The 27,808-nt window shown below is 48.6% G+C and overlaps 10 protein-coding genes across 10 annotated transcripts; 3 read left to right on the top strand and 7 right to left on the bottom strand.

The window, feature by feature from the left end:
- Positions 1-1,279: 1,279 nt before the first annotated feature.
- BDV27DRAFT_153305 (uncharacterized protein) lies at positions 1,280-2,319 on the bottom strand (the record flags this gene model as incomplete). The annotated part of the gene is made up of 2 exons (XM_032071759.1): positions 1,280-2,211; positions 2,268-2,319. 2 exons carry the CDS (start codon positions 2,317-2,319, stop codon positions 1,280-1,282), a joined length of 984 nt encoding a protein of 327 aa, XP_031932312.1.
- Positions 2,320-2,840: 521 nt separating this feature from the next.
- BDV27DRAFT_166173 (Zn(II)2Cys6 transcription factor domain-containing protein) lies at positions 2,841-4,277 on the top strand (the record flags this gene model as incomplete). The annotated part of the gene is made up of 2 exons (XM_032074121.1): positions 2,841-3,572; positions 3,628-4,277. 2 exons carry the CDS (start codon positions 2,841-2,843, stop codon positions 4,177-4,179), a joined length of 1,284 nt encoding a protein of 427 aa, XP_031932313.1. The 3' UTR covers positions 4,180-4,277.
- Positions 4,258-5,244, top strand: BDV27DRAFT_17628 (class I SAM-dependent methyltransferase). Its single transcript, XM_032075918.1, has one exon. It carries the CDS (start codon positions 4,375-4,377, stop codon positions 5,170-5,172), a length of 798 nt encoding a protein of 265 aa, XP_031932314.1. The 5' UTR covers positions 4,258-4,374; the 3' UTR covers positions 5,173-5,244.
- A 688-nt stretch (positions 5,245-5,932) lies between these two features.
- On the bottom strand, positions 5,933-8,035 carry BDV27DRAFT_121272 (cytochrome P450). The gene is made up of 4 exons (XM_032065322.1): positions 7,796-8,035; positions 7,187-7,713; positions 6,204-7,136; positions 5,933-6,148 (listed from the first exon to the last, which is right to left on the bottom strand). The coding sequence occupies exons 1-4, from the start codon at positions 7,943-7,945 to the stop codon at positions 6,034-6,036; spliced, it is 1,725 nt and encodes a 574-aa protein (XP_031932315.1). The 5' UTR covers positions 7,946-8,035; the 3' UTR covers positions 5,933-6,033.
- Positions 8,036-8,445: 410 nt separating this feature from the next.
- On the bottom strand, positions 8,446-10,384 carry BDV27DRAFT_153311 (uncharacterized protein; the record flags this gene model as incomplete). The annotated part of the gene is made up of 6 exons (XM_032071760.1): positions 8,446-8,482; positions 8,534-8,602; positions 8,671-9,178; positions 9,753-10,008; positions 10,084-10,247; positions 10,312-10,384. 6 exons carry the CDS (start codon positions 10,382-10,384, stop codon positions 8,446-8,448), a joined length of 1,107 nt encoding a protein of 368 aa, XP_031932316.1.
- A 5,057-nt stretch (positions 10,385-15,441) lies between these two features.
- BDV27DRAFT_121274 (membrane binding-domain-containing protein) lies at positions 15,442-16,344 on the bottom strand. Its single transcript, XM_032065323.1, has one exon. It carries the CDS (start codon positions 16,250-16,252, stop codon positions 15,650-15,652), a length of 603 nt encoding a protein of 200 aa, XP_031932317.1. The 5' UTR covers positions 16,253-16,344; the 3' UTR covers positions 15,442-15,649.
- A 2,329-nt stretch (positions 16,345-18,673) lies between these two features.
- Positions 18,674-20,417, top strand: BDV27DRAFT_121276 (WW domain protein). The gene is made up of 2 exons (XM_032065324.1): positions 18,674-19,995; positions 20,063-20,417. The coding sequence occupies exons 1-2, from the start codon at positions 19,224-19,226 to the stop codon at positions 20,197-20,199; spliced, it is 909 nt and encodes a 302-aa protein (XP_031932318.1). The 5' UTR covers positions 18,674-19,223; the 3' UTR covers positions 20,200-20,417.
- Positions 20,418-21,737: 1,320 nt separating this feature from the next.
- BDV27DRAFT_17676 (uncharacterized protein) lies at positions 21,738-22,347 on the bottom strand. Its single transcript, XM_032075919.1, has one exon. The coding sequence runs from the start codon at positions 22,306-22,308 to the stop codon at positions 21,886-21,888; it is 423 nt and encodes a 140-aa protein (XP_031932319.1). The 5' UTR covers positions 22,309-22,347; the 3' UTR covers positions 21,738-21,885.
- A 176-nt stretch (positions 22,348-22,523) lies between these two features.
- Positions 22,524-24,324, bottom strand: BDV27DRAFT_166177 (FluG family protein; the record flags this gene model as incomplete). Its single annotated transcript, XM_032074122.1, has 3 exons — positions 22,524-22,563; positions 22,643-22,863; positions 23,062-24,324. 3 exons carry the CDS (start codon positions 24,322-24,324, stop codon positions 22,524-22,526), a joined length of 1,524 nt encoding a protein of 507 aa, XP_031932320.1.
- A 1,246-nt stretch (positions 24,325-25,570) lies between these two features.
- Positions 25,571-27,559, bottom strand: BDV27DRAFT_166178 (transcription factor domain-containing protein; the record flags this gene model as incomplete). Its single annotated transcript, XM_032074123.1, has 3 exons — positions 25,571-26,361; positions 26,392-27,372; positions 27,412-27,559. 3 exons carry the CDS (start codon positions 27,557-27,559, stop codon positions 25,571-25,573), a joined length of 1,920 nt encoding a protein of 639 aa, XP_031932321.1.
- Between the last annotated feature and the right edge of the window lie 249 nt (positions 27,560-27,808).

Here is a 27,808-nt window from a genome sequence, read left to right on the forward strand (position 1 = left end):
CAGTATATCCCCGGTGACATCCCTGGTAGAAAACAGGGCCATTGAGAGTTTCGAGCCCTGGGTTGCAATGCCGGGTCCTTGCCGAGAAAAAACTCAACTATGCGGATGCTGTCGAATTTGCCAGTCTCTTTCCAATACCACTTTGCGCAGGCCTTTTATCTCAGATGCAACTGCTAGGTGTAAACTGCGCAGTACACTTGGTAGTTGATCACTCTGACAGCCAGGCAAGACCAGGGAAAAGTGTATTTCGAGCCAAACTTACATTCAAACTGGCTACTGTTAGTGATCTCCTGGAAGTGACAGATAGCGAAGTACCTACCGGCTGAGGCTCTCTGCAGTATGTTCTTTCCTTAAGATCTATATTTGGCCACTTGACGTAAGCAATTTTGCTCGGGATTCTGCTCAGAGTACCTCAATGCTCTTCGTTTCTAAACAGTATTTCAATAGTCTCCATGTCTCGCTGTACGCTCCGGAAATTCTCGAATAAATGGGCGGAGGTCAGTCTCTGTAGATATTATGGCTTCAACCAAGCTTGTGTAGCCATTACTTGGACGACACCCAGAGCGCTTGACCCAAATGGAATGTTTGAAGGCCTAGCTGTTTGTCTTTAGCTAGTATCCTCTTAACTGTCCTGGAGCATCCTCTCGACGCTGCTGCCTCCAGTGCATAGCATTCAGCCTTTTTCAAGGTGACAGCTGGTGGAATATCCAACCGAGAGACAAAATTACTTTCCATATCCTTTAGGATATCTTCAAACTCGGAGACAAGAGCTGCTGGTGGGAAGTCGTTCGCCTTGCTCTGAGATTATTGGATATTCATCCTTGAGATCTTGCTAGTACATTTTCTTCGACTGGGACAGGTTCCACAAGCATGGCGGCGATGCAGTTCATGTCTTCGGGGAAAGAATAGCCTCTGGAGAGGAATAAATCGATAACTTCATCCTGACCAGCTTCCACCGCAGCGTGAAGCTCGCCCTCGTATCTTTGGCACTAAGAAATTCGTGTCGTCGATGTTCTTCAATCTCATCTACTCCATCTACTATGATGACTGCGGGATTTGCTCCGAGAATCCCGAGAATTAAATCAGCACATTCACTGCACTGGAGCCTGGGTATATCAAAGCCATCCAGCTTGGATTCTGCTTCTCTGCGCTCATACTCAAGAGAAACAGACTCATATATCTTGAGCTTTTCCTTGTCCACAATTACAAATTGTCGGGTTAAAGATCGCATCAGCTCATCTGGATCGGCCCAGCTTCTGCCGAGCAGGCTATCACCACATTAAACGTAGGCAATCGGAACACTGAGAGAGTTGAGTAAATGCTCAGTGAGGAACACATCGATCACGGCAGTGACAAGATGTGTTTTTCCTGATCCGGAAATCCCATGGAGAAGCAGTATCGACAAAGAACTTGAGCCTTTCCATGTAATATACTCCGGATGACGAAAGATCCACTCAGAAGAGTTCGGTAGTCTGCCATCAGAATATCGCTTTTGGTGCTGGGTATAAGGCACCGAAGATAGCCACTGCAAGATTTTGACAGATTTGCCTTCTTCTATTGTCTTTACATATATCATCGATTCATCTACTAGCCGGTGCACTGGGCTCTGGAGCGTTTTGACAATACTGCGAATTTCTCTGACTTGGAGTAATACCTGCTGCTGTGCTTGTGAATCCACCATCCGGGCCAACTTGAGGGCTTCTTCATCCGACTTGGTTATCTGATCAACTTCCTCATTCTGAGAAGATTGGAAAATGCTTTTCACCATACAGACTGGTATAGACTGGCTAGGATACCGGATTCCATTGGCTAGGAAAGTCAAAATACGGTTATACAGATTGATAAGCCCGCGTTCCAACTCCGCCTCGACGATTGAGCCTTTCTGCAGATAGAGAACTTCAAACACTACATAGCGAGCGATCAACAGAGATACTGATTCCAGGCCGTACACTGTCGATTCGAAACATTCGCGGTCACTTACAGCCACATGTAACAGGAATCTTATACCTGCCCATAGAAGTGAAGCGCTAGTCGGGTCATATTGGACAGCGACATCGACGATAGCTGTGAACTGTCTAGCCCACTCAATGATCTTGTCAAGCAAGTCGCGAAGGATGATGGTTTTGCCTCGAAACTCGACCTTCCAGCGCTTCTTGAGGCAAAGCTTCTTCTTTTTTTCTGTTTCCTCCAGGATTTCAGTTATTATATCGCCTTTATGGTCACTGATAATACCGGCTAGGCTTGTTTGGTCTCAGAATCGACCGCACCAGGGGCTTTTTGCCATAGATTTCCCCCAGAGGGGCAACTTTGGATGGTCATGTTGGAGAGATGGCATAAAGAGCCTAGAGTCCAGAACAACTGATTGAAAGAATGAATCAAAGGCTTCAAGTCCAAAGAATCCATCTCACAACAAGTCTCAGCCTTGTCTGAGCCACCACGCTTGGCCCAACCGTTTATAGGGTACGAGGTGTCTACAGCCTCGCTCTTGCAGATCGTCGCGTCCTATGTTATTTCTTTCGAAGTTTGATCCATAGCTTTTGAATTGGCCCTATCTCAGCTATAACATTTGTTAGATTAATTGACTCGGGTGTACTATTCAACAGCTACAGTAGCGTTTCTACATAAAGTCCTTGAAGTATTACCTTAACATAACCCCCTTTTTTCACACCCATAGTACAATGTCAGTATACCCCCGTAAATACTGAAGCTTATATAAGAATTACATACGAGGTCCGTAGACCCACCCGTAGACTTGCCATGCCACCCACCCGTAATATCGGAATTCCGAACCTACCCGAGGACAACTTCATTCCCAAGGCTTACCAACTGTATCGCAAACAATGCGCATATCAGAAAGTCACCACCCCAAGCAGCGTCCTCCACGCAAAAAGGCTTGCAACAGCTGCACGAAATCAAAAGTTCGATGCAGTCTCGAAAAACCTGCCTGTTCGCGCTGCAGATCGACGGGTCGTGTCTGCGAATATTCTGCCTCGGCGTTGGCACGAGACTCTCCTCCTGGAGAAGGGGGTTTTACAGAAGACGCTGGAGCTGCATATACCGGCTCGGCAATAGATTCAACACCTCGTTTTGATTCAATATCTGCTATGCCTATTCCTCTGCCCTTGGCAAGTACTCCCTCGAGTACGGCCTGGAGTCCGTCTAGTCACTTTCAGGTAAGGAGACAAGTCGCCGTCACCAGTGGCTTGAGGGATGGAGATGGACTTGATTTTCGAACAGTTGATTTAGTACCCAGTGCTAATGCGGGGGATATCCGGGATCGCTGGTTGAGACCATATATTCTGCCGCCCCTGGGGCAAGATGAGATACCCAAAGTTTACCACCCTTTCACGTTGCAGTACATTTCGCGGATATTGAGCACTTATCCGCGGAGCATGCTGAAAGACAAGGATGTCCCTCCCATCATCCATCGCTCCCAGATTGAAGGGAAAGAATTGCCTCGATCACTTGCAAACTGTTACAGTCTCGTACGGATGTGGGAACAGGCGGTACCAGGAAGTGAGATGATGGTAATGAGTACGCTAGAAAAGGAACTGGAAAGACTGGCTGAAGAGGTACGTTTCCATGCTGTAACGTTCGTTGTGACATTTAGGAAGCTAATAGCACCAGCATCCTGAGCATGACTACGAGCTCCTATCGGCCTTCCAAGCCTACTTACTATACACATTGATGTTATACTTCTCCCCTCGAAGTGGTTCGTCCTTTGTCAATGATAAGATGATGATCACCCTCATGGAGATGGCTTTCCGGACCGCCCGGAATGGCCTCTTCTGCGCCGCAGAGCTAGCCCACGCCCGACCGACATGGGAGTCTTGGATTGTGGTAGCCGCAAAGCGACGCGCGATCTTCACTATGTACCTGTTTAGCAGTGTGTACAATGCAGACAGGCTACTTCCAAATTTTGTGGCAGATGAGATGAGAGGAGTGTATGCACCGGGCAATAAGGCATTATGGGAAGCCAAAGACCGAGAAACGTGGAGCAGAGAATACGATAGATATCTCTTACAGTGGGAGGATGGGATTCTGGAGATCTCGGAATTATGGAGGTCATCGGAAACGGGCTCAACCGAGCGCAGGGAGAGAATTGAGCGATGGGTGCAGTCGGCGGACGAGTTCGGGATGACGATATTCGGAGTCTGTGCCCATATCCATGGTTGTTGATTATTTGACGAGGCAATCCCGAGGCCGCACGCCACTCTCGGAATTCCGTCACGGAGTTCCCAGTTCTCCACCAGGCCCCTCCCGAGCTTGCCTGCTATATAAACCCTCCTAAAGTTCTACCTTTAACATTCAACTATCTAAATAGTAAATCAAGTCAGTCAATCTAATAATACAACAGCAACAACTACTACCACTATGGGAGTCTATACAACCGATCACTCAACCTCTGTCCTTCAGACTCATAATTGGCGCACTGCGTCCAATTCCACTGCCTACCTTCTCCCACACATAACGCCAACCTCCAAGATCCTCGATATCGGCTGCGGTCCCGGCTCAATCAGCGTTGACTTCGCAAGCCGTGCACCCCAGGGTCATGTCACTGGAATCGAATATGTGCCTGACCCACTGGATCAAGCCCGCGAGTTAGCATCCTCAAAAGGGGTGACAAACATTGAATTCCGTGTGGGGGATATCCACTCCCTCGATTTTCCCGATGACACTTTCGATATCGTGCATGTCCATCAGGTACTGCAACATATTGCAGACCCAGTCAAAGCATTGCAGGAAATGCGGCGCGTCGTCAAACCCGGTGGACTCGTCGCAGCACGGGAATCTTCAGTTATGACTTGGTATCCCGAAAACAAGGGCATTGAGGCATGGCTTGACATCACCACGCGAATGGCAAAAGCTAAAGGGGGTAACCCACACCCGGGACGGGCTATTCATGTTTGGGCCGAGAAGGCCGGATTCGAGCAGTCTAAAATCCAGAAGAGCACTGGCTCATGGTGCTTTAGTACCCCCGAGGAGAGACAATACTGGGGTGGATCGATGGGCGCAAGAGCGAGATCTTCTGGGTTTGCGAAAACGGCCATCGAAGATGGATTTGCGACGAAGGAGGAGTTAGAGAGCATCTCCGATGGATGGAAGGAGTTTGTGGATGCGGAGCAAGGCTGGTTTGGATTGCTGCATGGTGAGATTTTGTGCCGGAAGTGAATTGTCTTTTGGATCTAGTAGTGTGTCCTGCTCGATAGGATGAAATAGTATACATAAGCGCTCAAGTGCCACATATAATGTCATGGAACAATGAAATACTGTACCGATTAGAATATATTATGTCCATGTGCTTTCTGACAGTGATATGTTAGCTTACTTCGCGCTTGTCGTATGCTGCTTGCCACTGAGGTTGGATGTCAGTTAGGTCTCGAATACTGCAATAGATTTGGGGGAGACTGACGTTGTTATATTGGCCGGGCTTGAAGTTGACGTTGGCGAAAAGATAGAGCATTTTGGTGGATTAAGTTCGATGTGAAGTACCTAGTTTATACCACTGGTACCTATTAGAACGGTCGAACTATTATTACATGCCATGTAATTAATGGTCTTGTGGGGCTGTCACCCTCCATGATATCTGCCCCCTTGCCAAGCAGCCTCGCGTGCTGCCCCTGGCTAAGGTTATCCAACGCGTAATTCGTATTCCCCGGCCGGATGGCTCTGTTCATTTCCGCTTCATAGGACGATGAAGTTGTTAGAATGTTCTGGTACAATTGATTAGCATGGTCTCCTTCCGGCGGTGGCATGTGGCTAGCACGTATCCTGCTGGACTGCCTCATACAGGTGTTTTGATCGCATGTACTTGATAGACTAAACCTGTAGTTGTACCCGGGATACATATAGCCTGCATGTTTGCAATGCGGTAGCATTACTCCGACAGTTGAACTATAATATCTCCAGAGGGAGAGGTAACTTGCAAGTTGTCAGAGCCCCCTGGATGTGATGCACTGCGCGAAGGAGACTCTCCATCATATAAGATCACTGATGTCTACGTCATAATATACATTGCTTAGTCCTTCCTGTTCAACTCCGAACTCTCACATGTACAGGCATGCCATCCTTCACATGAGGCGGCGAGTCGCCTCCAACCTGATAGCACCGATCCTCCCAGACCATATTCCGCGGTCCCTTGAAGTTCCTAAAGCATCGTCAGCGACCACTCTTTGCGAATCCAGTAAATGCACCCAACTTACCGTTTAGAATCCCACTCGTCCCACGCACACTCAACATCAAACCGTCTCGCAACCAAAGCCAGAACAAGCTTGATTTCCACCATGGCCAAGTGCTGACCGATACAGCCTCTCGGCCCGAGCTCGAAAAACCGCCACGCGTTTTTCGGCGGATGCAGCGGGTCGTTCTCGTCTGTCGCGAGAAACCGCTCCGGGATGAACTCGTTCGGGCGCGGCCACACGTCCGGGCTGCGGTGGATCGCAAAATTCCCGTCCCAGATAATGAATCCGTCCGTCGGCATCTGCTTGCCTTCACACTCGGGACCAGAGCCAGGCGGTCCGACGAGAAAGAAGCCCGGCTCGCCGCGGCGCATGGTTCCGACGTTGGTGTGCACCCGTGTCGACTCTTTCAACACCGCGTTCGTGTAGGTGAGGGTGTTGAGAAGCTGGGGGTTCGCCCGCAGAGCGGCGACAGCTTGGGTTGGATCGGGGCCTAAGACGACGTCGTGCTCCGCGCGGAGCTTTGCGAGGACGTCCGGGTGCTGCTCGAGGAGACGGAACAGCCAGCAGATGGTCGACGCGGTTGTGTCGTGGCCTGCGAAGAGGAAGGTGGCGATCTGGCCGATGGCGGTCTCCAGAAATTCCGTGTTCGTGGACAGGTCAGTTCCTGCACCATCTTGGCCTTTCTCTTCCTCCATGCTTTTGACGAGCAGATCTACCAGGGTCTTGTTGGTCACCTGGCTGTTTTTCTGGATTTCGAAGATCCGCTCTTTGAGGAACGGACTGAGGCAGTTGAACAGCGTCCGGTAGTTGAGCCACAGTTTGAAGTGTCGCCAAGGACTGATGTATGATAGGAAATTGAATATATTGACGTAGAAAAACATCCTCGATATGGTGTCAAGGAGGGCGATGGTGATGGGCGACCTTGGGCCCGTCTGTTGGTGGAAGCGCTTATTCCTGTTACCCTGTAAGTTAATGGTATTCCATCGAAGCAGAAGGCTGCTCACAAGAAGAAACGCAAGATGACATCCATAGCCAGATTGGTCGTAGCCTCCTCTAGTGGGAAGACTTCTCCCCATGCACCATCCTTACCCGCTCGGGCTTCGAGAACATTAACGAATACCTCTATTTCGTCCAGGATGTCGGACATTCGGCTGGTAATATTCTGGATGGAGAATCCGGGGTTGAGTCTTTTGCGCCAGACCTTCCATTCAGCCCCCTCCATCGAGGAGACATCACGGTTGCGAGTCAACGGGTACAAAGTACGCTTTTGCTGATATGCTTTGGGCAATGAATAGTCCTGCGTGCACTGGCACGACGTGTCGGGGTTGATAGAGATCAGCATTGGCGCAGCGAACGGCCAAAGATCGATATACAACACTGGCGGACATTTGGAGCAATCCGGAAAGAGCTCCTGCCAGTTCTCCTGGATCATGACCATCATGTAGTCGCCGTGGGCATCAGATGGGAGACGAGACATAAGTTTTCCAATGACTTCGAGATGGCCGAGGATCATGGAGTGACGCATGAGTGGCTGGTGATGTTTAGTAAACACTCCCCATTAGTGTGTCCTTTGTGTGGCCCCGCTACATTTCCTATGGGTACAATATACTTACAATGCCCTGTTTCTTGAGCGACTGGAACATCCTCCGCACCTGGTAACCCCGATAGAGCGTGTAGGCACTTGCGGTTACAAGCAGCGCGAGAGCGCTCTGGAGGAGCAGGTACGGAGTGTCATGGTTATGAAAGCTAAATAAGAGCCCCATATTGTGCAAAGGTGCTAGAGCGGAGGCCGCAAGTCCATCGGAGATCGTAGAAGAATGCACAAATCCACTTTCATATCACGCTGAAGTGAGGCTAAAGATGGACGATGTTCGGCTATGTAAACAGCTGAGTTCTGCCACCGCCTTGGCAGCGTCTGAAGGCTTTCATACGAGCCCCGCCTGGAGACGGCGAACATTGAGAGTCCTGCGATTCTGCATTAATCACCATTAGGGCCTATCTAGGTACCTGTGTAGAACTAACATGCTCGAAGGTGGTACAAGCCCAAGTGCTACAGGATACGATAGGAAATACCCTCTCCTGAGACAACAATGAACAGGCAGTCATTGTACAAGCCCGTATTTTCTAAAAGGCCTTGCAGTAACAAACCATAAACAGCCGACGGGCGTCAATCGAAATAAACACAACAGTCTGGTCTGGTCAGGATGGCGAAGCAAACGGCACCTACACATTGAGAGAGAAACGCCGCTGGGGGGGGACACATCTATGCATGTGATGTTCCAGTGGGCGCTCTGGCAATCCTACGACCATTAGCCAACAGTTATCATGAAGTAGATGCCGACAAGTCGTACCTTGTCACAGTACCAGATGCACTTGCATCTTCCACATATGCGAAGGGCATGTCCAATGTCCGATTTGATCTGACCACAGTGGAAGCAACTGCATCGCACCGTCAGCTATCATTTCTCCTCCAATTATCCATACACACCTCGGCTCCTGGAAGCTCCGCGGCACGCCAGCCTGATAATGATCCAGGGCAGCCAGAAGCTGCGCACAGCCGGGCCCACGGGACCCTTCATCAATTAGGGGCGACGCAAATCGGTCGTGGCAGGGAATTTGAGGAACCAAGTCGCGCAGATGCTGGAGGTCCTCCGGCTTGATTCTAGCGCCGACGCGCATCATCAAAGCCCCCACGGTGATAGTGCGATACTTGTCATCCGTAGAGTCGGTTGGCTCGGATTCTCTCGTCACAGATGCAGCGAAGATGGCGTGTCCTAGGTCTTTGGTGTCGAGCTTCTGGCGCACGTACGGCACGATGATGTTTGCGAGATCGTAAGCGTACTTGGGGGTCTTGTAGACCTCGCGCATCTCATTTGGAGCCAGCTTGTCGGCCTGATGGACAGTTTGAGACATGGTGTGCTCCCATTCGGTTTCGATGCCGACAGATCGTGGCAGGACAGACGAGATGTCGAGATCTTGGTCGCCCTCGAAGAGGCCTGCGATTGATGTCAGTTATTGACATGGGGGGAGGGGGGAAGGCATACGCCAACCCAGTGACCCACGGTGTTTGAAACAGGACTAGAGGAGGAGAATGAAATGCTGGTGGGATGATGGAAGTTACGAGGAGGAAAGGATCCCAGAAAAGATGAAGAAAAGAGAAGAAAAGAGAAGAGGTGAAGCGAGGAAGAAGAGAAGAGAAGAGGGAAGATTCTGATTCACTTCTGTTTGTACCCAATAACAAACGGGAATATCAACCCTCCAACCAGCTCACTTTCTTCTCCCACCATTCCAGAAAACAAAGACCAATTGGGGCAGGGTATGACAGCTCAATGAATATTTGCGATTGCATACTCTAGTTGCCTTCTATCATTTGCGAAGTTTGCTCGACTGAACTCCTAACATCATTGATAGTAATCATCATGATGTCGATCGTATAATATACTATCTGCAGGTCAAGAAAACAAACTCCCAATCTCCTCCTCATACATTGCCAGTGTCGACCCACAAGCGACACTCCTCTTGACCGTCTGCACAAACTGTTTCTCCTTTGACGCGAAGATCACCCGCTACGAGAGAGTTTCACACGGTCATGACACCGCAGATTGACCTTTTCAATGTACGACCAAAGACTGTCGGCCATCTCCTCACGATTGCCACTCTCATACTCTCCGAATAGCTGCACAATTAGCACCGGAGCGGGACGACCCTGTCCCTTGATCAAGGCCGCCCTAACAGCAGGATGGGCCTCAATCTCCATCTCCGGCAGCGACGCGTGCAGCCCATCACCATTAGACAGGTAGACATAGTCATCCGTCCGTCCGACAATCTTCCAGTGCCCCTTGTGAGATGGATGCTCCACCCACAATTCTTTCGTCTAGTAGCGGTCTCTATCCCGGTACACCGAGAAGATATGTTCCATGTCAGGATCCGGTTGCCGCACAACCACCAGTTCATAAAGATTGTTGTACCGATACTCAAACACCGCCCTGGCAAGATCATGGAACGCAATGTAGTCATAGGGAATACCTTTCTTCTGAGGAACTTTGGTGAGATAACTGCCTCCCTCTGTACTGCCGATAGCCAAGGCTACGTTAGTGTGGGGCGTCAGGAGGTCTGCCGATTATAGCACCGTAGATGCCATATTGCTTTGAAAGAGGGTTTTCATCAATGAACAGAGATATCTTGTTGGACAAAGCATTCATGCTTGACAAGCGCTCTTCTATTCAGGCAAGGTGATTGAAATCATGAGGGTAGGAATAGGGTGGGAATTGAGGTTAGATGGCAAATATTCTTTCTGATATACGTTTAGCTATCACAACCGAATCTCACCCGGAAGTATACCTGCACGTGAAGCTATACTGTCTTAGGGGTCGAGTGCCTAACCCTTCAGGCATCTTTCAGGCATCTTTCAGGCACCCTCGACAACTTTTTCCTGCGTCGAAGTACCTCACATAGTCTTTAGTCCTATCCTATCCCGACTCTGCATAAACATGTCTTTACTAACCCTCCCAACCGAATTACTCTTCCGCATCACTACCCTCCTCCTCCCATCGGTACAAGACGTGGATTCTGTCGCCAAAGCATCTAAAATCCTGTACGCAATCGCTAACCCCATTCTCTACCATCACCAAATCTTCCATCAAGATAGCGCGGCCTTGATATGGGCCGCCCAACATGGCAAACTAGACCCCTGCAACCGCCTGCTGCAAGAAGGCGCCAACCCCAACACCCACGAGCTGCAGCACAGAACGCCCCTTTCATGGGCCGCCGGAAACGGTCACACCGAGGTCTCTGCAATTCTTCTGTGCGCGGGGACGATAGACCCGAATGTGCCTGACGCGCATCTCCAAACTCCGCTCGCCTGGGCGGCAGGGCACGGCCAGCCTTCTCCATTCACGGCGTTCGATTCGCTCAGGCCAACAACAACTACGGATGCCATGCATCCAAAGGCGGGCGATTACCTTGCCATCGTGAAACTACTACTATCGGCGAAAGACATCCAGCCGGATTGCCGGACCAAGCGCGGGGAAACACCCCTTACGGCTGCTGCAGGCGCGGGAGCAGAAGATGTAGTAGACGAGCTGCTGCGCACGGGGAAGGTAGACCCAAACGTAAAGGATAAGTTTGGGCAAACGCCGCTCCTGGCTGCAGCCCTGAACGGGCACCTCGGGGTCGTCCAGCGCCTCCTAGCAGTTGAAGGCGTGGACGCGGACGCCCGATCCCAGTGCGGAGAGACCCCACTCCTGGCCGCCGCGAGGACCGGACGCACGCGCATCGTGAAATTGCTTCTTAGTATCCCTACCGTGGAGCCCGACCAACAGCCGAATTTTGGGAGCCGGGCTCTGTTAACGGCCGTTGCGGCTGGGTACACGGACGTGGTGGAGGCGCTTCTTACCCACGAAAAGGTTGATCCAAACCTGCCAGATAAACACGGCATTACGGCACTCGCGAGTGCGGCGCAACTAGGACGGACGCATATTGTGCGGTTGCTGCTTGCGAAGGGGGTCGACCCCGATAGGAAGGACAGGAAGGGTATGACGCCGCTTATGCTCGCGGCTGAGAGGGGACATGTCGAGGCAGTTGAGCTTTTGCTTTCTACCGGTCGGGTGCAAACTGATTTCGACTTGACAACGATGAATCAGTCGTCTATCTTTGCACCGTCAAAGATGAGTGAAGATGTTGTGAGGGTGTTCGATGATTATAAGAGCCGGCATCGAGGTAGCTCCTTGCTGGATTCTTAAGGTCTGATAGGTGTTATTGTGTATTATACACTGGTCCAATAGTTATTTTAATATCGGTTCGCATTTCTAGAGACGTTGCTTGTGCTGTATTGGTGGCGTCCCTATAACGTATAATGGAAAAGAATTGAAGGTACTCCAGGCGGTTGTCTGTCCTCTGTCTTGATACTTTGATGCCCTCTTCAACGGCAAATTCTAGGTAGACGATATTTGCCGTTTCACTGCTATTGCTGACTTGAGACAGGAAAGCTACCAGAACTTTATTGATCTCGCTCTTCACGACGTCAGCACAATCAGGAATATGTTATTTCTTTTATATCTGGGGAACTATGACAACAATGCTTCTTCTCATGAGATGTGTGGTGGCAACTCGACTACTGAGACCCAAAACCCATCACTAAGATGGCATGACCTCAGAGTACAACATTCATGAATAGATGCACAAACATCTTCGTGTGTACGTGACCGCAGATATGTTTGGCATCGATGACTTGAAGAAGAGTTCGAGAAACTGCCTGGCTTGGTGGTTCGAGAACAAATGGAGCAAAGACTCATTTTCTCTGCTGGCAGCGGAAATTCTGCGGTCCCTATCTCCGTAAATTACAGAGCTTCTGACATGCTCGCCAAAGTTATAGCTGAGAATATCGCTTCCTTTATTGCCAAAGGCTCTATGCTGGATATTCTCGAAAGCTCTGGGCATCTCACGGTATCTGTACTTCAAGATTTTGTCTCCTGTCTGCCGACTCTGAAGGGAAGCGTCAGTGTTTGGTTGGTATCTGTACCAATGATACATTCGGCCGTCATTTGATGAGTACAGTCAACAATGCTTCTGCATGCAGACATTTCATTGCTGGTTTCAGCCTCCGGTTCGAGGAAGGCTCAAAAGGATGGAGGTCCATATGATGTGGCAGATGCAGAACAGGGCAGGCCGCAGTCCACGGAAAACCGTGGCCGACCACAGGACAGCCACAGGGCAGTGCTGAATATTACGGTGGCTGTGATGCTCTACAGAGAACGTGGGTCCATGTCTAAATAAGCAGATCACCCTTCACCCTCCAGAATGACAGCTTCTTTGAGCCTTTTCCACTAGTTTTGGGCTCGGTGTGCTCACGCGACACTCCAGAGCTTCTTTTACAAAGGCCTAGTTTATTTGTTAAAAATGACACTCAATCACAACATCATTCGAGACTGCTTAAGGACAACGGGCCAGACGGCAACATGAAATAGACAAGAAGAGATTTCTAGTGTACAATAATACAGAAACGGACGAAAGCGACGAAGAGACAAACACCGATAAAGCAGACTAATATGAAGCACCCTATCAGATCGAAACGGCGACGAAAACGACATTAAGATTCAACGTGTAATTGCACTATCCCTCTAGAATGATCACCAGGAAGAGTGAAATGATAGCGCACCGCACCACGCATCTGATGAAGACAGCGAAGACAAAGACACCAGGCTTGAGCGTGTGATTGCATTGTATCTTACTGCCGGAAGCCAGGGATAGATCTAGGATTAAGACCAGAGCACCGTAAGATCCTTGGCAGACCGCCAATCGACCGAAGAATTAGTCCAACAAGCCCCAGCCGGTGTTGAGAAACTTTTTCCAAATAGAGGAATCAAGCAAAGCAGGGGCCTACATACGACCCCTGTCTAAAATACTCCAAATTGTCAAAGCGTAAGCAAGCCAAACACTTTCGCGGTGTCCGGCTTGATACTGAGAGCCCACTCTGCCACCACTATGTGGCGATTTCATATTGCTGGAATAGTGTGTGAAACATCACACGCAACTATAGAATGCGTAAGATTGAGGACAATGGGACGACGACAGAGCAACAAACACGTGCCCCAGACGAGGTCATCGACCGGATGCCCAGAGCGATACTTTGGAGGCCTGCAAGGCTTCTGCAGGTAAATTGTTACTTGATGACCTTTACTCAAAACTGAATCATAGAAGGTATACCCAGTGAAAACGCACAAGTGGGATTAATTCTCCAAAATTGACCCCTAAAGTTCGGGAATATTCGTTACCACATTGACCTCTCAATGATTCCATACTTAGCGTCGTTCGTCAGGCTCGAACGCAATCGTCGGCTACTAGGATCTGAATAGGAGTTTGCTCATAGCGATATCACTCGCTTCGATATTACACTGCAAGGACTTGAGTCAGCGGCCGTTTCTGCTTTCGGCCTCTGCCAGTTTCCATAGCTCAATATTCCACCCTTTGCGGGATATACGACGGGCTCGGGGTTGATGTACCTGGCTATCAGACCATCGACAAAACGTTTTGTCAACCTCAGGGCCTGCAAAACCGACTACGACCTCGATCATAAACATTACCAAACTATCAAGGTTAAGAAGACCTTATCGCGAGACGCAGCATTCCATCTTCTGTTCATTGTACTCAGAGGCAAGAGACAGCACGTAAGTCTACAATGTGCTGCTATCTATTGTGTCCCCATTGAGGAACCTTCAAACTTTGTACAAGTGAAATATTGTGCGCCGCTTATGAGGAACGATTCGTGGTATCTCACAAACGAAGAGCGGGGTTGGATAAAGGGAACAAAAGCCTCCATGGCAACGGTGCATCGGATGAAGCCTCTTTGGGGTCGTACTACTACGATGACTTCTGACGATGCAAAGGCTATAGGAGAATTGATAAGTCTGCTGGAGCTTTAAGGATCGACACGTATTGATTCTCCGTACGTCCTCGATGGAATTGATTTCTAAAAGCTTACAAATCGAAACTGCTATGTGTTGTAAATTAAAGCCTAATAGGGATAAAAGAAGCTTCAGATACAGAGTAATTTTCTGTAATTCTGGATCTTAAGTTCCTTCCGCTAGTTTGTAATGCGCCTCGTAGTTTTCGAAGATGTCAGACCGACAACAACCTGGGATTGCGTGCCCGAGCCAGAGGCCACATCATGTGTACTATATTTCTTACTTACTCGGGCTGCGAGAATAAGCGGTGGCATGATGAGTTCTCCATAGTCGCTGCATGCGGAAGAATGGGGATGATTCGCCAAGGTCTGTGATACATGGTGACATCAGCTCAATTCGTACCGTTGCTTCTCTTACGAGCCTGAAAGTTCCCTTCTCTACATTCCCATTCGCGTTACGCAGAGGTGGCGGCAACAATGATTTTTTCGTGACATGATTCCCCCAAGGTTTGCTCTGCCGGATTAGGGTTGCGGACCAAAAGTTGGCTGCCGAACAGTCTGGAAAGGAGGTAATCCGTTCTAATAGAAGCATGTAGTAGGTGACATCCCAAGAAAAAAATATTGTCGAAATGTTTCTGAGAAATAAAAGGATACTCCACGTATCTAACCATCTGAACGATAGTGATGTTTCTCCTGGCTGATGGCAGGTTGCAGCTAAAATGGCTTCGTACTGTCTGTTGATTTGTAATTTTGCCTCATGCGGATGCTTTTCTCTACAGCCCAGCTGGGGGAGTCTCCCCATATCCGTATGCGAATACCGTAGTTGCTACTCTGTTTTGATAAAAGCTAGAACATGAAATTTAATTGGAGGTCGTATTTCTGGTTATTGCCTCTGCATTTGCATAACAGTACAGGGAAACCCACTGGTAGGACAAAACCTATACTAAGGCAGGAAAGAAAACAGTAGTCAACTATATACATGACAATCCCCTCCGCTTGCCTTGTCATGCGATTGTCTCCTCGTCCTTCTTCTCTTTTCTAAATTCCCAGCGACAATTCTCGTAATTTATGGCTTGGTCGAAATTAGGGTAATAGTGAAGTTGTTTTTTCCATCGTCTTCGTGCTTTAGCTGTGTCTTCGGCCAACCTTCCTGTTCCTCCACCACAACCTTGTTCTTGTCTTTGTCCCATTTAAAATAAATTGATCCGATAACAGGAAATTGACCTGTCTCCTTATCCTGGACATACAAGGCGGTTGTCACCAGCGTGCCATCCCGGGGCACAGCACCGGCAAGCGCGTATTTGTCTGACTCGTCCGACCATACTTTCACATCACCAATGTTGGCGAGTTTCAGTAGAAGAGAATATTGGCCCTTTTCCCCTCCAGTGGCATCCTTAAACCGAAAGCCAATGACAGCGCTGGTGCCTTTGAGAACTTGATAGCACTGAACATGTTGGTCCTTTGGGAGGTTGGGCTGGTCGCTGGTCAATTCTTTGCTATCGGTATAGTCTTCGTGATTCCACACAAGTAGCTTCGTCCCGTCTCCGAGCTTGCAAGAAAGATAGCTAGTCCCTAATTTCTGATGCTCGACATCATTCAGTGGGGTGGTTTTGGCGTGGGTGTCATAGTTTGACTTGCTGTAGAAATCCACTGTATTGGCGGCCACCATGATGATGTAGTTGTCAGGTTCACTCTGCGAAGGGAATTATATTGAGAGATTATATGATAAATATTCCTGGCTTTGAATAGAAATCCGGGCAAGGAAAGGTAAGGAAAAATGATATCGTTCTACAGAGGAATAGCTATACTTATATATTTATCTCCTGGACTTCATCGACCTCAGAATCATTTACTCACATCCTCTACATCATTATGATTCATATACTAAAAGGGTCGACACTTCACTCTTAAACATTAACATTAGTCCTATGGGATCGAAAGTATAGATTGATGGTAAACCTTCTGCCAATGCTACAGAACCATCCATGTCTTCCATATCCGGCTTCTGACAGGGGTCGGTTACGGTGTCGGTGGGGAACGGGAACTACTATTTGGTTCCGGGCTTAACCTTCGTACATGACGTGACAGTTTAGTCCGGTTCTCAATAACGAGTGCTACTTCATTTGAAGAAGGCTATATGACCCTCTTGCGAGTCAGAAAGTAGTCGTCATGCAGTGGTGGCACTTTGGCAAGTGGCTTCTTTAGATATATGGTTATCGGTCGATTCCTAGAGCCTTGCAGATCATTGATGACTCAAAAGAGTATCTGATATTGCATGGCGAGCTCTTAGCATACCTAGCCAGATATAACGGGGGAGTCTAGAGCGACTGTATTAAAACTTTCATCTGACGAAGATATTTTCATCTACTGAGCAAGACTGACCCGAATTGACGTTCTTTTTTAAAACACTTTTTTTGTTTTGACACATTCAAATTGCATAAGACCCAAGTTTCTCACATCCAATAGAGGTCGTCTCGCTCCCATGGTTAATTTCAGGTAGGAAGACGATATAACAACTGTTACTATAAGCGGAGAGTGGGTCATGATGAGTTTAAAGGTGTTATATCATGACTGGACTTGTTGAAATCATATAATTCAGGCCTTAGCAAGCGTAGGGTAGGTACAACAGGGCTGAGAAACCCTACTAGGACTATCTCTGGAAAACCATAGCTCAGGCTTGATTCCGAAGAACTGACTAATAATACTCCCTTCGTCTTGGTTACTTCCGACAAGTCTAGAACATTGTAACACCATGTAGGTGTGAAATCTGTACATAACGGGGTATTGGCTTTTACATGGGCCATTATGGCAAGACGTACCAAATCTCAAGTACCCTAGCTGTCGCCTCACCACACCTTGAGTTAGGAAGTAGTTCGACGTTATAAGATTTGACGTTGTAGCACGCTTCGATAAGAAAATCGTACTCTTGCCCGATATACAGGAAGAGACAGAAGTCAATCGGTCTATAACACTATCCCAGATAAGCCAACACATTTACAAATCTACCCTATCTTTCCATGAAGCCGCTACTATGATAGGATACTGATAATATCAAGGAACCGTTCCTGTATGGGCGAGGCCTATTAGTTTGGAAGTAGGCTTTTTGGGCGACCATCTGTCAACTTCGTCCGAACGTGCCCTACCAGTAGAGTTAGCGATGGGAGAAGTTCCTCGCCATGCATGTCACTATCATTTGTACTGTTATACGCTTTGTCGATGAGATATATAGCATACTTATCCTATCTAATAATAAATAGTTATACTATTTTACAGTAAATAAAAAAAAAGGAATACGAAGTATAGATTGAATTGTTTTCCATTGATTCTCCGCTCTGATATTAATTCCCGGATGAGATATTCCATATTCTACAGCCCACCTTCCAATTTCCGCCAGGCGCAGTTGCTGGAGCAACGACCTCAACGCCAAGGTGCCAAAATGGAAACACTATTCCATCTTTAGACTCCGTAACGTCGAATGTGGAAAAAGGAGAACAAGAGGGCACATCCGATCCACTTTGAAGGAATCTTCCGGAACGGGCTGTGGCTGGGCGCATAGCCACAGCCACTGGCTGAGTCACACGTGGCGAGTCTCCAGTGTTATTGATGCCGAAGGTGCCGGGGGAACTCTGGCGTGACCCCGTTGGTTTGGTTAATTAGTAATTTTACCACTGCAATACGACATGCAATTTGTGTCTCTTTTCGACATGATATTATAGACATGTTAGTTTGCACAAGGCATATGATCTAGAATTTTTGACATTATAGGGGCCAAGAGACGGCAACAACTCGGTGTCAAGGTTGAGGATGTCAGATAGAGAACCCCTCCAGTATGCGGGATTTGTGGCTTGTCATCACCTGGCAAGGATCATTGGAGGGGGGTCAATGGTGATACGCCGGTGTGGCTGATGCCTAGACAGCAGGGACTCCGATTGGATGTGTCATCAGTGAGCCATATATTCCTTTTAGTGGCGCCAAGAGACCCTCCACAGGCAGCGTTTTTGTAGGGGATGGTGGGGTTGATGCCCATGATCGAACATGTCATACTACCCCTCCCTGACGGTTCAACAATGAAACAAATGAAGACGGCTGTCGACAGCCAAACAACTTAGAATGGTAGGTCGAACCTGTGGCGGGAGGATGAAGCACGCCCCCCTCTCATTGAATTCTGTGGCCTGTTTCTGTGCTTCACTTAGCGCTACGGGTTTGGAAACAATCAGGGGTATGGATGGAGTCCGGCCATCAAATATGTATCTGCCTAATTTTTGCATCTGAGAGGACAGATCTGCAGCACCACCAAACGCCAGACTATTGACACTTCCCCATGCAACCAGTAATGTAGTGGATACTCTAGTGATATGTATCTCACTGTTAGCGAATGGTCTTCGAGTCTCCGCGGACACCGGAGGCTCCTGAGGTCTCATTGTCATTAACTTAGCGTCTGGAGACTCCATACAGGGGTGTGGTCACTGGTGAATTGAGACCTAACTAGGGCTGCTCTTTCCCCTCCTCACCAGATTGAGCGATATATTTAAAGCCGCCCAAACTGCTTGCTCTCATTCTATTTTCTTATTCCTCTCTCCTATTACTTTTTCTACTTTAACTTCGCTTTCTTGTTCACCACCAATTCGTTTACCTATACTATGTCGTACTACGGTGGCCCCCCTCAACCCCAATATGGGCAGCCTCCATATGGTCAACCTCCATATGGTCAGGCTCCCGGAGGCTATGAGCGCCCTCCATATGACCAGCGACCCCCCTACGGCGATCGCCCCTCTTACGACAGACCTCCATACGAACAGCCTCCTCCCAGTGACCGTCCACCATATGAGCGTCCCCCATACGAACAACCTCCCTCTGGCGAGCGTTCGCCATACGAGCGCCCGCCATATGGGCAGCCCCCTCAAGACCAGCGCCCTCCGTACGACAGACCACCATCCGAGCGTCCTCCGTACGAGAGACCTCCATATGATTCAGACCGTTCTTTCGACTCTCGCCCTCCCTACTCCTCCGCACCACCTTCTGCCCGTCCTCCACAAATTCCCCCACCACCTCTTCCCATGGGTTGGGTCCAGGAATGGGAGCCCAACGCCCGCCGCGCCTTCTGGGTTGAGGTAGCCACCGGCAACTCCCAGTGGGAGCAGCCTCTTGGCGATACCTCGCGTGACATGGGTCCTCCCGGCGGCCCTCCCCCTATGATGAGCCCCCCTCCTTCCGGCCCGATTAGCCCTCCCCCCGGTGGCTACTACGGCGGTCCCCCTCCCCAGGAGGGAGGCTACTACCCTCCTCCTCAGCAGGGCGAGTACCAGACTGAGGAAGAGAGGAAGAAGAGTGAAAAGAAGAAGATGTTCATGGGAGCCGCCGCAGGTTTGGCGCTTGGTGGTGTTGCCGGAGCTGTTCTTAATCATGAGTTTGGTATGTCTACATTCTACCTCGACCCCTCTTTGAAAATATAGTAAAACAAAAACTAACATAAAAAAAGGCGGTTCCAGCTCTGAGTCTGAGAAGGAAGAAGAAGAAGAAGAAGTCGAGCACAAGATCGTGGAGCAGCACATTTACCACCACTACGATGAGCCTCCTGAGGAGCGCTCTTACTCTCCTCCGGTGGATGACTGGTAGTGGGGCACCTTCGGATGATGAGCTGGCATTTCCCTTTTTTTTTTTCTCTTCTTTCGATTTTCTAGAATAGGACATTTGCACTAGCCTGGTTTGGTTTAGCCTTATTGTTGGTCTTCGGGTATTTTTTTTTTTTTTTGTTTGCTCGTTTTAGGCCTGCATTAAACTGTTCCAAAAATATATCCTTTAATCTGGATTGGTCGAGGTGATACCATTTGTAATCTCCTTATAGGGCTATTAAGTTTGTAGAAACGATACGTAGTGACATAATGATCAGTTCGCTCTCGATCATCTCAGTCAGAATTTTCAAGACACCGTGAAATGAGCTTTAGGCCTACCAGAATATAGGAACTTGTCAAAGTACAACATAACTATTACAATATTGATCTGTCAAACTGGGCAGAGAGTTTTCCTTTAAAGACAATGTTAGCCAATTGAGAATATATCTGCTACTTGGCATACCAAAATTAGCCGAAGAGACAGAAACATTTCCTATTTTGGAAGTCATGTGATTTCTGACAAAAACAAAGATTGCCATTGCTAAGCATTGTGGGGGTTGAGAGCTGGATCTCGGCCGTAGGTGCTTTTGTACTCAGTTATGAACGGGCTGAGAAAGTCCTTCCATTGAGAGGGATTTCCGGCCCATTCAAAGACATGCTCAAGGTATTTTTCCAGGGTGGTATTTTCGGATACTGGCTTTGTTGTCGCCCAGATCTCTTCTAAGCTTATCTGTGTTGCTGAGATACCGTTCCAGCTTAGCAATGAAGGATTCTAGGACAGCGCCATGCGCCGTGCTTGTCTTGGATCAGTATTCCACAGGGTACAGAACCTTACTGGGTTTCTGCGGGATACACTATGTTGGCATGGCCCGTGAAATGTAGCTCACCGAGAAAACTGCTAGTACTTTTAGATACCTTAGAAAACTGTGGCTCATGGATAGAGCCGTAAAGGGCGCGAGATAGCTTCGCGAAAGAAGCCGCATCCCGAGCGAATCCACCAACAGTATCCGCCAGCCTATGGAGAGAGAAAGAAAATGGCTGAATTAGCATGCACACTCGACACTTTTCTATCCACGGTCGGCTTACTCTGCTTAACATGATGTCTTCCTAAATCCGAGGTTTCTAGCCGACAAGCGGTCCTTTCTGAAGATGTGCGTAAACATTACCTCGAAGCCGAGCCAACCGGTGAATGTAAGGGAATTCTCCTTCTCATTCACGGATTCCCCCAATCTTCTCACCAGTTCCGCTTCGTCTTGGAACCTTTCGCCGCTGCAGGATACCACGTGATTGCTCCTGACTTTACCGGGCACGGAAGTTCCTCGAAACCACTCCGAGACGTGGCCGGCTTTTCTAAGAAGCAGTTGGCACAGGATCTTTACAACTTCTTGACTCATCAATTATCGATCAAAACCCTGATCCATGTGGTTGGTCATGACATTGGGGGCATGATAGCCTTTGCCTTTGTTATGCAGTACCCTGATTTTGTATCCAGCATTGTTTGGGGGAGAATGCCCGTTACCAGGGACCACAGAATACGAGAAGCTCAAGCATGACCGAGATCATTGGCATTTTGCCTTCCAAGGACAGCAGCCCGATATGGCTGCGGCACTGGTAGCAGGAAAAGAAAAGATTTATGTCAAGCAGTTCTACGATCGATTTGCCTATAACCATTCAGTGTTTGGCAATGATATCATCGACTACTATACCTCGCAGTATTCAATGCGCGGCGCGTTGCAATATGCGTTTTATGTGTACAGCGCGTTTGAGATTGATGCCGCCCAGAATCGAGCATGGATAGCGGAGCGGGGAAAAGTGAGAACACGGAATCTGGTCTTGACTGGAGCAAATCATGCGCTGGCTGTGGGCGCAGAAAGGATGGCGAGCGAAGTATTTGAAAATGTTCAGGCGCGTTATGTTGCTGATAGCGGTCATTACATTGCGGAGGAGAATCCGGAGGATTTTGTCGCCCAGATACTTGAACTTCTGCAAACGGAGTAAACGCACTAGTTTTCGCCATTGCACTTTCCAGTCCTTGAATCGGGTCAGGTAGGACCAGATCGAGTGATTCTCTTTCAGATGAAGCTGCCACGCATAAACACTGTGGTTGCGTCATTGGCCAGTAATTAGCTAACTATATAACTACGGCGTTAAGGTCAGAATATCATTCCATAAGCAGGTGATGAACACTGGAGGTAACCTCAATGTATAGCAGAGTATTAGAAAGCATTTAGATTCCAGTACTAGTGCAGAGCTCAAAGCCAACCTCGCAGGTATATGAAATAGCACGGCTACGGCCAAGGGAGATATATTAAGGGGCCTACGATATCATTAGGATATCAGCGACAACATGACAAGGAGCTGGAAATATCTCGTGTTCACATAATGCTTCTAACCGTTAGGGGGTACTACTACATTCCATAAGACCACCCATGCACTATTTCTAGCACCTGGTATATTTTAGGTTACAAGTTTTGATGGAGGCCAAGCTCATAAGAACCGAAAGCATATCCTCCTTTCTAAGCTTTACATCCATGTTCTTAACATACATGGACGGCCAAAATAATGTTATGGTTATTTCCATGTCCAAGTCCGGAACTCTGCCTTGAGCAAGGGGTAGGATCTCGCAATGATGACACCCACAATGCGTCCGGGATGTGAGCTTCATACACTGTGACTCTGACGCATGGAGATAAAATCCAACGAAGAAGATATAAAACCTGAGAACAAAAAGTACCGGATAAAGAAAGTCTTCTATTATCAAGTGAGATTGTGGTGCAATTATTTCATGTCAGTACCTCGAGATTAACCAAGCCTTTCTTGTGTCGTCAGGCATTTTGCGTAGACAATCTGCTTCTCCCCGCTTCACCATAGCATAGACAGAGACCATACCTGGTCCAAGCTGTGCACATAATGCGGGGCTTGCTTCCAATGCGGCCAAACTATCCTCTAGTGATTTCGGCAACTTAGTCGTTATGCCAAGCGCTTTCTGCTCTTCTGGCTGGAGATGCGCATAGGCGTCGTCGCAGGGCCCACCTAGGAGGGGCGTTTCCTTCTCCAGACCGTCTAAACCCCCAGCTAAGATGGCTGAAAGGGCAAGATAAGGATTTGCAAGCCCGTCCATCAATTTGAACTCAAACCGGTTTACGTCAATCCGGCATAGCGATGCCTCCTTATTCTCCCAACCCCAGCAAGCGTACTCACCTCCACTGAACAGCCCCGTCTGGACTCGTTGGTAACTCACTTCTTGCGGTAACGTAAACGCGAGAATGGAAGGCATATGCTGTATTATACCGCCAAAGAAACTCTCCGGCCGCTGAGCATACCCGTCGCGGTTGTTGACAGATATATGGACATGTGCACCAGTTCCAATGTCGTCATCTGAGATCCTGGGATATAGGGTAGCATGCAGCCCGCCTGAACGAGCCACCGACTTGATCGTTTCTCGAGCCTTGAGAAGTGTATCAATGGCCTGGACTGGCCTCTCCGGGGGGAGGACGAATTCCCACTGTCCTGGTGCTACCTCAGAATGAAAATGCTCCAGCGTAATACCGACATCGGCCAATGAGCGCACAATACGCTCGATAAGGTCCAGGTACATAAAATCGTCTCGTGTTATAGAGGACCATGAATGAAGAGAGCTCAGAGGGCTGAATGTGGGTGTCCCATCACGTGGTTGCTCGGGTTTCATAAATACCACTTCGATTTCAAATCCAATCAAAATGTCCATGCCCATCTTGCATTGTAGGGCATCATCCAGTGTTCGGAGGCGGGACCGCGCGCACAAATCCAATGGAGACCCATCTTTTTGGGCGCATTCGCACTGGATGACCAGACGGGTCCCCCCTGAGCCTGGCTGGCAATATGCTGTACTTAAATCAGGACGTAACCGAAAAGACCCACTGGGCGAGGCGCCTTTAGCCGGATGATCACCTGGGGTAAGGTAAAAGGCTACCAGAGGGACGTTGAAGTAAATATCGCTCTGGATCATTGCTTCGAATTTTGCTTTTGGCACCATCCGAACGAACTTATTTGCCGTATACCACAGGAGCTCTAGCCATATGAACTCGACTTTGGGGTATTTAGCGAGTAAGTCTTCCCATTGCCATAGTGTTCTGTTACTGGCGGCCATGATGGGTGATACCTCGGCCCGCTGGCTTATCTGAGTAGGAAAAAAAAGCTTGGGGGCCTCTCGCACATGAGGAATAGGTTATTATATAGGGATTTGCGCTCTCAGTACCCTTTTATGCACAGAAAAAAGGACTAAGATCGACCAAAAGTCCCCTGGCCTATCGTTCTGCGTTGCCCAGAAGTCTAATTATGCAGGCTTCAGGCACCAAAAAACTCAAATTTCTTTTTCACCTCATTTAATTTATTTCCTTTGAGTGTTCTGAAGAGTTACGATTGCGGTATTTATAGTCGGTTTTCTATGTCCACACATCCATTCCCAAGCAAACAAAGAATCGTCTAGTATTTACATTAACTCATTTGATTCCATTTCATGGTATGCATAGTCACTACCACATACCCTTGGAAATTACTTAGCTTCGGTTGGGACATGCATTTTCTTTCAAATGAGCGGTGTTGATGCATGAAGGTGGAGCCGGGCAGCTGGTCCCAGCTTTCTGTGCCACTCATTCCTCGGACTTGGGGCGGGAAAGATTTCCATAGCCCCAGTGGAAAAATACCTTTACTACTTTCTCTTAAGCCAAGAGATCCTAACTGCCCAATGGGTGTGGGCTTCGTTCTTCTGAACTTAATCCATATGGATAGATCAATCGATAGGATGCGGCAGGTTATCGGAAAGTTCGGTAACCAGTAGCAGAAGCGGTGAGATATTGGGTGTGAACAAGGATTAAAAAGCACCCACTGTAGGTCCAAATTGGACGATATCCAAAAAAAATCCCCGCAAAGTGTTTATTCAACATGTGTGTTGTTTCAACGGAACATGTTTGTTGATTGCTGCTTCCATGTAGTCGGCTGTAGAGAATGTGCCTTTCCGTCAAACCAAAGCTGTTTCTGCTTGTCATCTTAATTGCCTTCTCTAGAGAGCTTTAGTCTGTATACGGGGGTGTTGAGTACGCGGGGTGGTACTATGGTTTGCGGATGATCCATTGACAATCATGAACTCATTTAGATGTTTTATGCATAGAGCCACTTTTTATTTAAACATACTGGTAATATTATTCAACAGATTCCCTGTAAGATAAAATAAGGAAATCCAATCAGCCCCGTCATTGAGTATATTCTCTGCTCATGTTTAACGGGCCGCTGCCTTGCCCCGTTATTCCTTGGTCATTCCGTCCCGCAAACTTCCTGAATTTCTGAATTGAAAGCAAGCCCAGTGTAATTCCCGGTAGTGCTGCAAAGGCTGAAAATCATAGTGTCGATACACTCGCGGATGATGGACCCCAGAGGTTCTGTGCGGCGTTCCAGACAGATTCCGACGGAGTCAACCACTGCTCGCACGGAACATCATAAAACATACTCTCCAGCCCTGGGTATGTGGGCCATAAACCTTCATTTGCGATTTCACCAAGCAATGTCGGCTCTGTGTCTCCATTGCTGTCTGTGACGCGTCCAGGGGCAAAACATTGGACTATAGGGTCAAGAATATCGGCTGCTTTTTGACAAACAGAACTTCGAGATGCCCTTTCTTTCATTCTCTCTACGCACCGAACAAGAAGAACGACGGCTTCTGGATTGCACTCCGTCTCGCGTTGCGGACTTCCCAACAGCACAAGGAGGGTAGTTGCAGCAAAAAAGGCGTAGAATGACCCAAGACCATCCGTGTACCATCGATATGACCCGAGTGCCGGGGTGGAACACAGTGCCTCGAAATTAGACAAGGTTCCTGTGGCCGCCTCTAAGCATCTTTCGTGGCTCTTGCAGTCGACTGTGTTCAGCTGCGACCGGTGGAGCAGGAGGATTAGGTGATTTATATAGATGGTCAGAATATAGAAGTGGGCTTGGTCGTACGGTTTCAGCATCAGTCGAGGAGTAAAGCGAGCCAGGTGACATTCCTGTTCTTGCATGAGTTTTACATCTACAGTCTCTATCCTTGCGCGGTCGTGTGCTTGGATTGACTCAGGAAGCTGACAGATGTCGACTGCCAAGTCATACAGACGAAACTTGTATAAAAGGTAAGTCATTTGTGTCGGGGGCGTCTCTACTGAATCGTTCCTGGAACCCAGGTTACCTGTCACCAACTCGTCATCTTCAATATCAGCTGGAAGAGCCACATTTGCCTCCACGCGGAATGGCATGAGGTTCCCGAGGCATGTGTTCTGAATAGTATACAACATCCGGAGTGCAGCCCAGCATCTGCGACGCTCTTCTGCCTCGATGCGGTCTACATTCAAATGATCTGGATCAACGGCACACCCGATAGCAACTGCAATATGCAGGGTTGTGCCAAGCAATGACCACGCCGGTTCCTGGGCGTGGTTCATGGCGTAGATCAAGAGCACCAGGCACTGCAATGTGCAGAGATTATGGCAGAACATGAAATTATCGGCAGCAAGACACCGCATGGCTGCCGAGCGATATTTTGCCGAAAGACTGCGCACATTCGCATGGGGACTCACGTCATGACCCAAATCTGTCAGGAGGGGATGGTTATCGTCCAGTGCGGTGACCGCTAGACTTAGAGTCACGAACAATAATCCTAAAAATGCCAATGGGGTGGACCTGGGATTCCTCTTGAACGCTTGGTATTTGGCGTGGAATGTCGGATCATGGAGAACATGAAAGAGAGGTGAGAATACTCGAAAATAAGTTGATTTCAACTCTTCGAGGTGCAAAAGTGGTGGGAGCAGGCCCAGAAGCTCATCGGAGACAGAGCCCGATTGTTCGGAGAAAAATGGGAATCCCACGGGGAAGCTAGAAGCAGGCTCTTGCATAGCCTCGAGGAGATCGGAGTCCCCTATATCATGCGAGGGGACCAACCGCACATGGTTCGAAGTAGACACGACCAAACGACCTGTCCGACTTGGTACTGGACCATGCAGTGGCTTTTCTTCAAGTGATGGCTGTAGGGATGAAGGGACCTCCGGACTGGAGGCTGGCGAAGGGAGCCGACTTTGGCCTTTCTGGCTCAATAATGCGGTGGTCAGTGCAATATTTTGCTTCAACAAGTCTTCCAAACTGGCAGCATTTCCCATAAGCCCGAGAGATGGGTCTGATGTTTGTTGAGGCTCTACAAGTTGTGTATTCACACCAATTAGGGGTGTCTGACGCTTAAACCGACAACTTGATGCATAACCACGCCGTGAACATGTCTGACAAGGTGAGTGGCCAGAGCCGATACAACGAATTTTGCGCTGCCGACAATTCTCACAGCTGAAGGGCAATCGCTTGGACGTCATTGCAGCGACCGTATGCTAGAACTCGACAGGACTAGCTCTTTTCGTCATTCAACGGATGGTTAGGTCGGGATATATGAAACGAGACCAGCTTGGACTAATAGATAGCTGAAGAAAATTGTGTTGTCGAGACCCGTGCGTGCATCTGTTGGGGGAAAGTGAAGGAGGAAAGAAGGGCACGGGGGGAGGGATTTTGGCTGCATGGAAGGATACCTGAACTCTATAAGAGTGGCGACCATGAGATGACCCACT

The sequence above is a fragment of the Aspergillus caelatus genome (assembly GCF_009193585.1).
Source record: "Aspergillus caelatus strain CBS 763.97 unplaced genomic scaffold BDV27scaffold_14, whole genome shotgun sequence".
Taxonomy (NCBI): domain Eukaryota; kingdom Fungi; phylum Ascomycota; class Eurotiomycetes; order Eurotiales; family Aspergillaceae; genus Aspergillus; species Aspergillus caelatus.

Coding starts and splice junctions, on each gene's coding strand:
- BDV27DRAFT_17628 (XM_032075918.1), top strand. CDS start 4,375: ATGGGAGTCTATACAACCGATCACTCAACCTCTGTCCTTCAGACTCAT.
- BDV27DRAFT_121272 (XM_032065322.1), bottom strand. CDS start 7,945: ATGGGGCTCTTATTTAGCTTTCATAACCATGACACTCCGTACCTGCTC. Junction 7,714..7,795: donor CGCTCAAGAAACAGGGCATT/GTAAGTATATTG, acceptor AAACATCACCAG/CCACTCATGCGTCACTCCAT. Junction 7,137..7,186: donor GTCATCTTGCGTTTCTTCTT/GTGAGCAGCCTT, acceptor ACAGGGTAACAG/GAATAAGCGCTTCCACCAAC.
- BDV27DRAFT_121274 (XM_032065323.1), bottom strand. CDS start 16,252: ATGGTGGCCGCCAATACAGTGGATTTCTACAGCAAGTCAAACTATGAC.
- BDV27DRAFT_121276 (XM_032065324.1), top strand. CDS start 19,224: ATGTCGTACTACGGTGGCCCCCCTCAACCCCAATATGGGCAGCCTCCA. Junction 19,996..20,062: donor TGTTCTTAATCATGAGTTTG/GTATGTCTACAT, acceptor ACATAAAAAAAG/GCGGTTCCAGCTCTGAGTCT.
- BDV27DRAFT_17676 (XM_032075919.1), bottom strand. CDS start 22,308: ATGACGCAACCACAGTGTTTATGCGTGGCAGCTTCATCTGAAAGAGAA.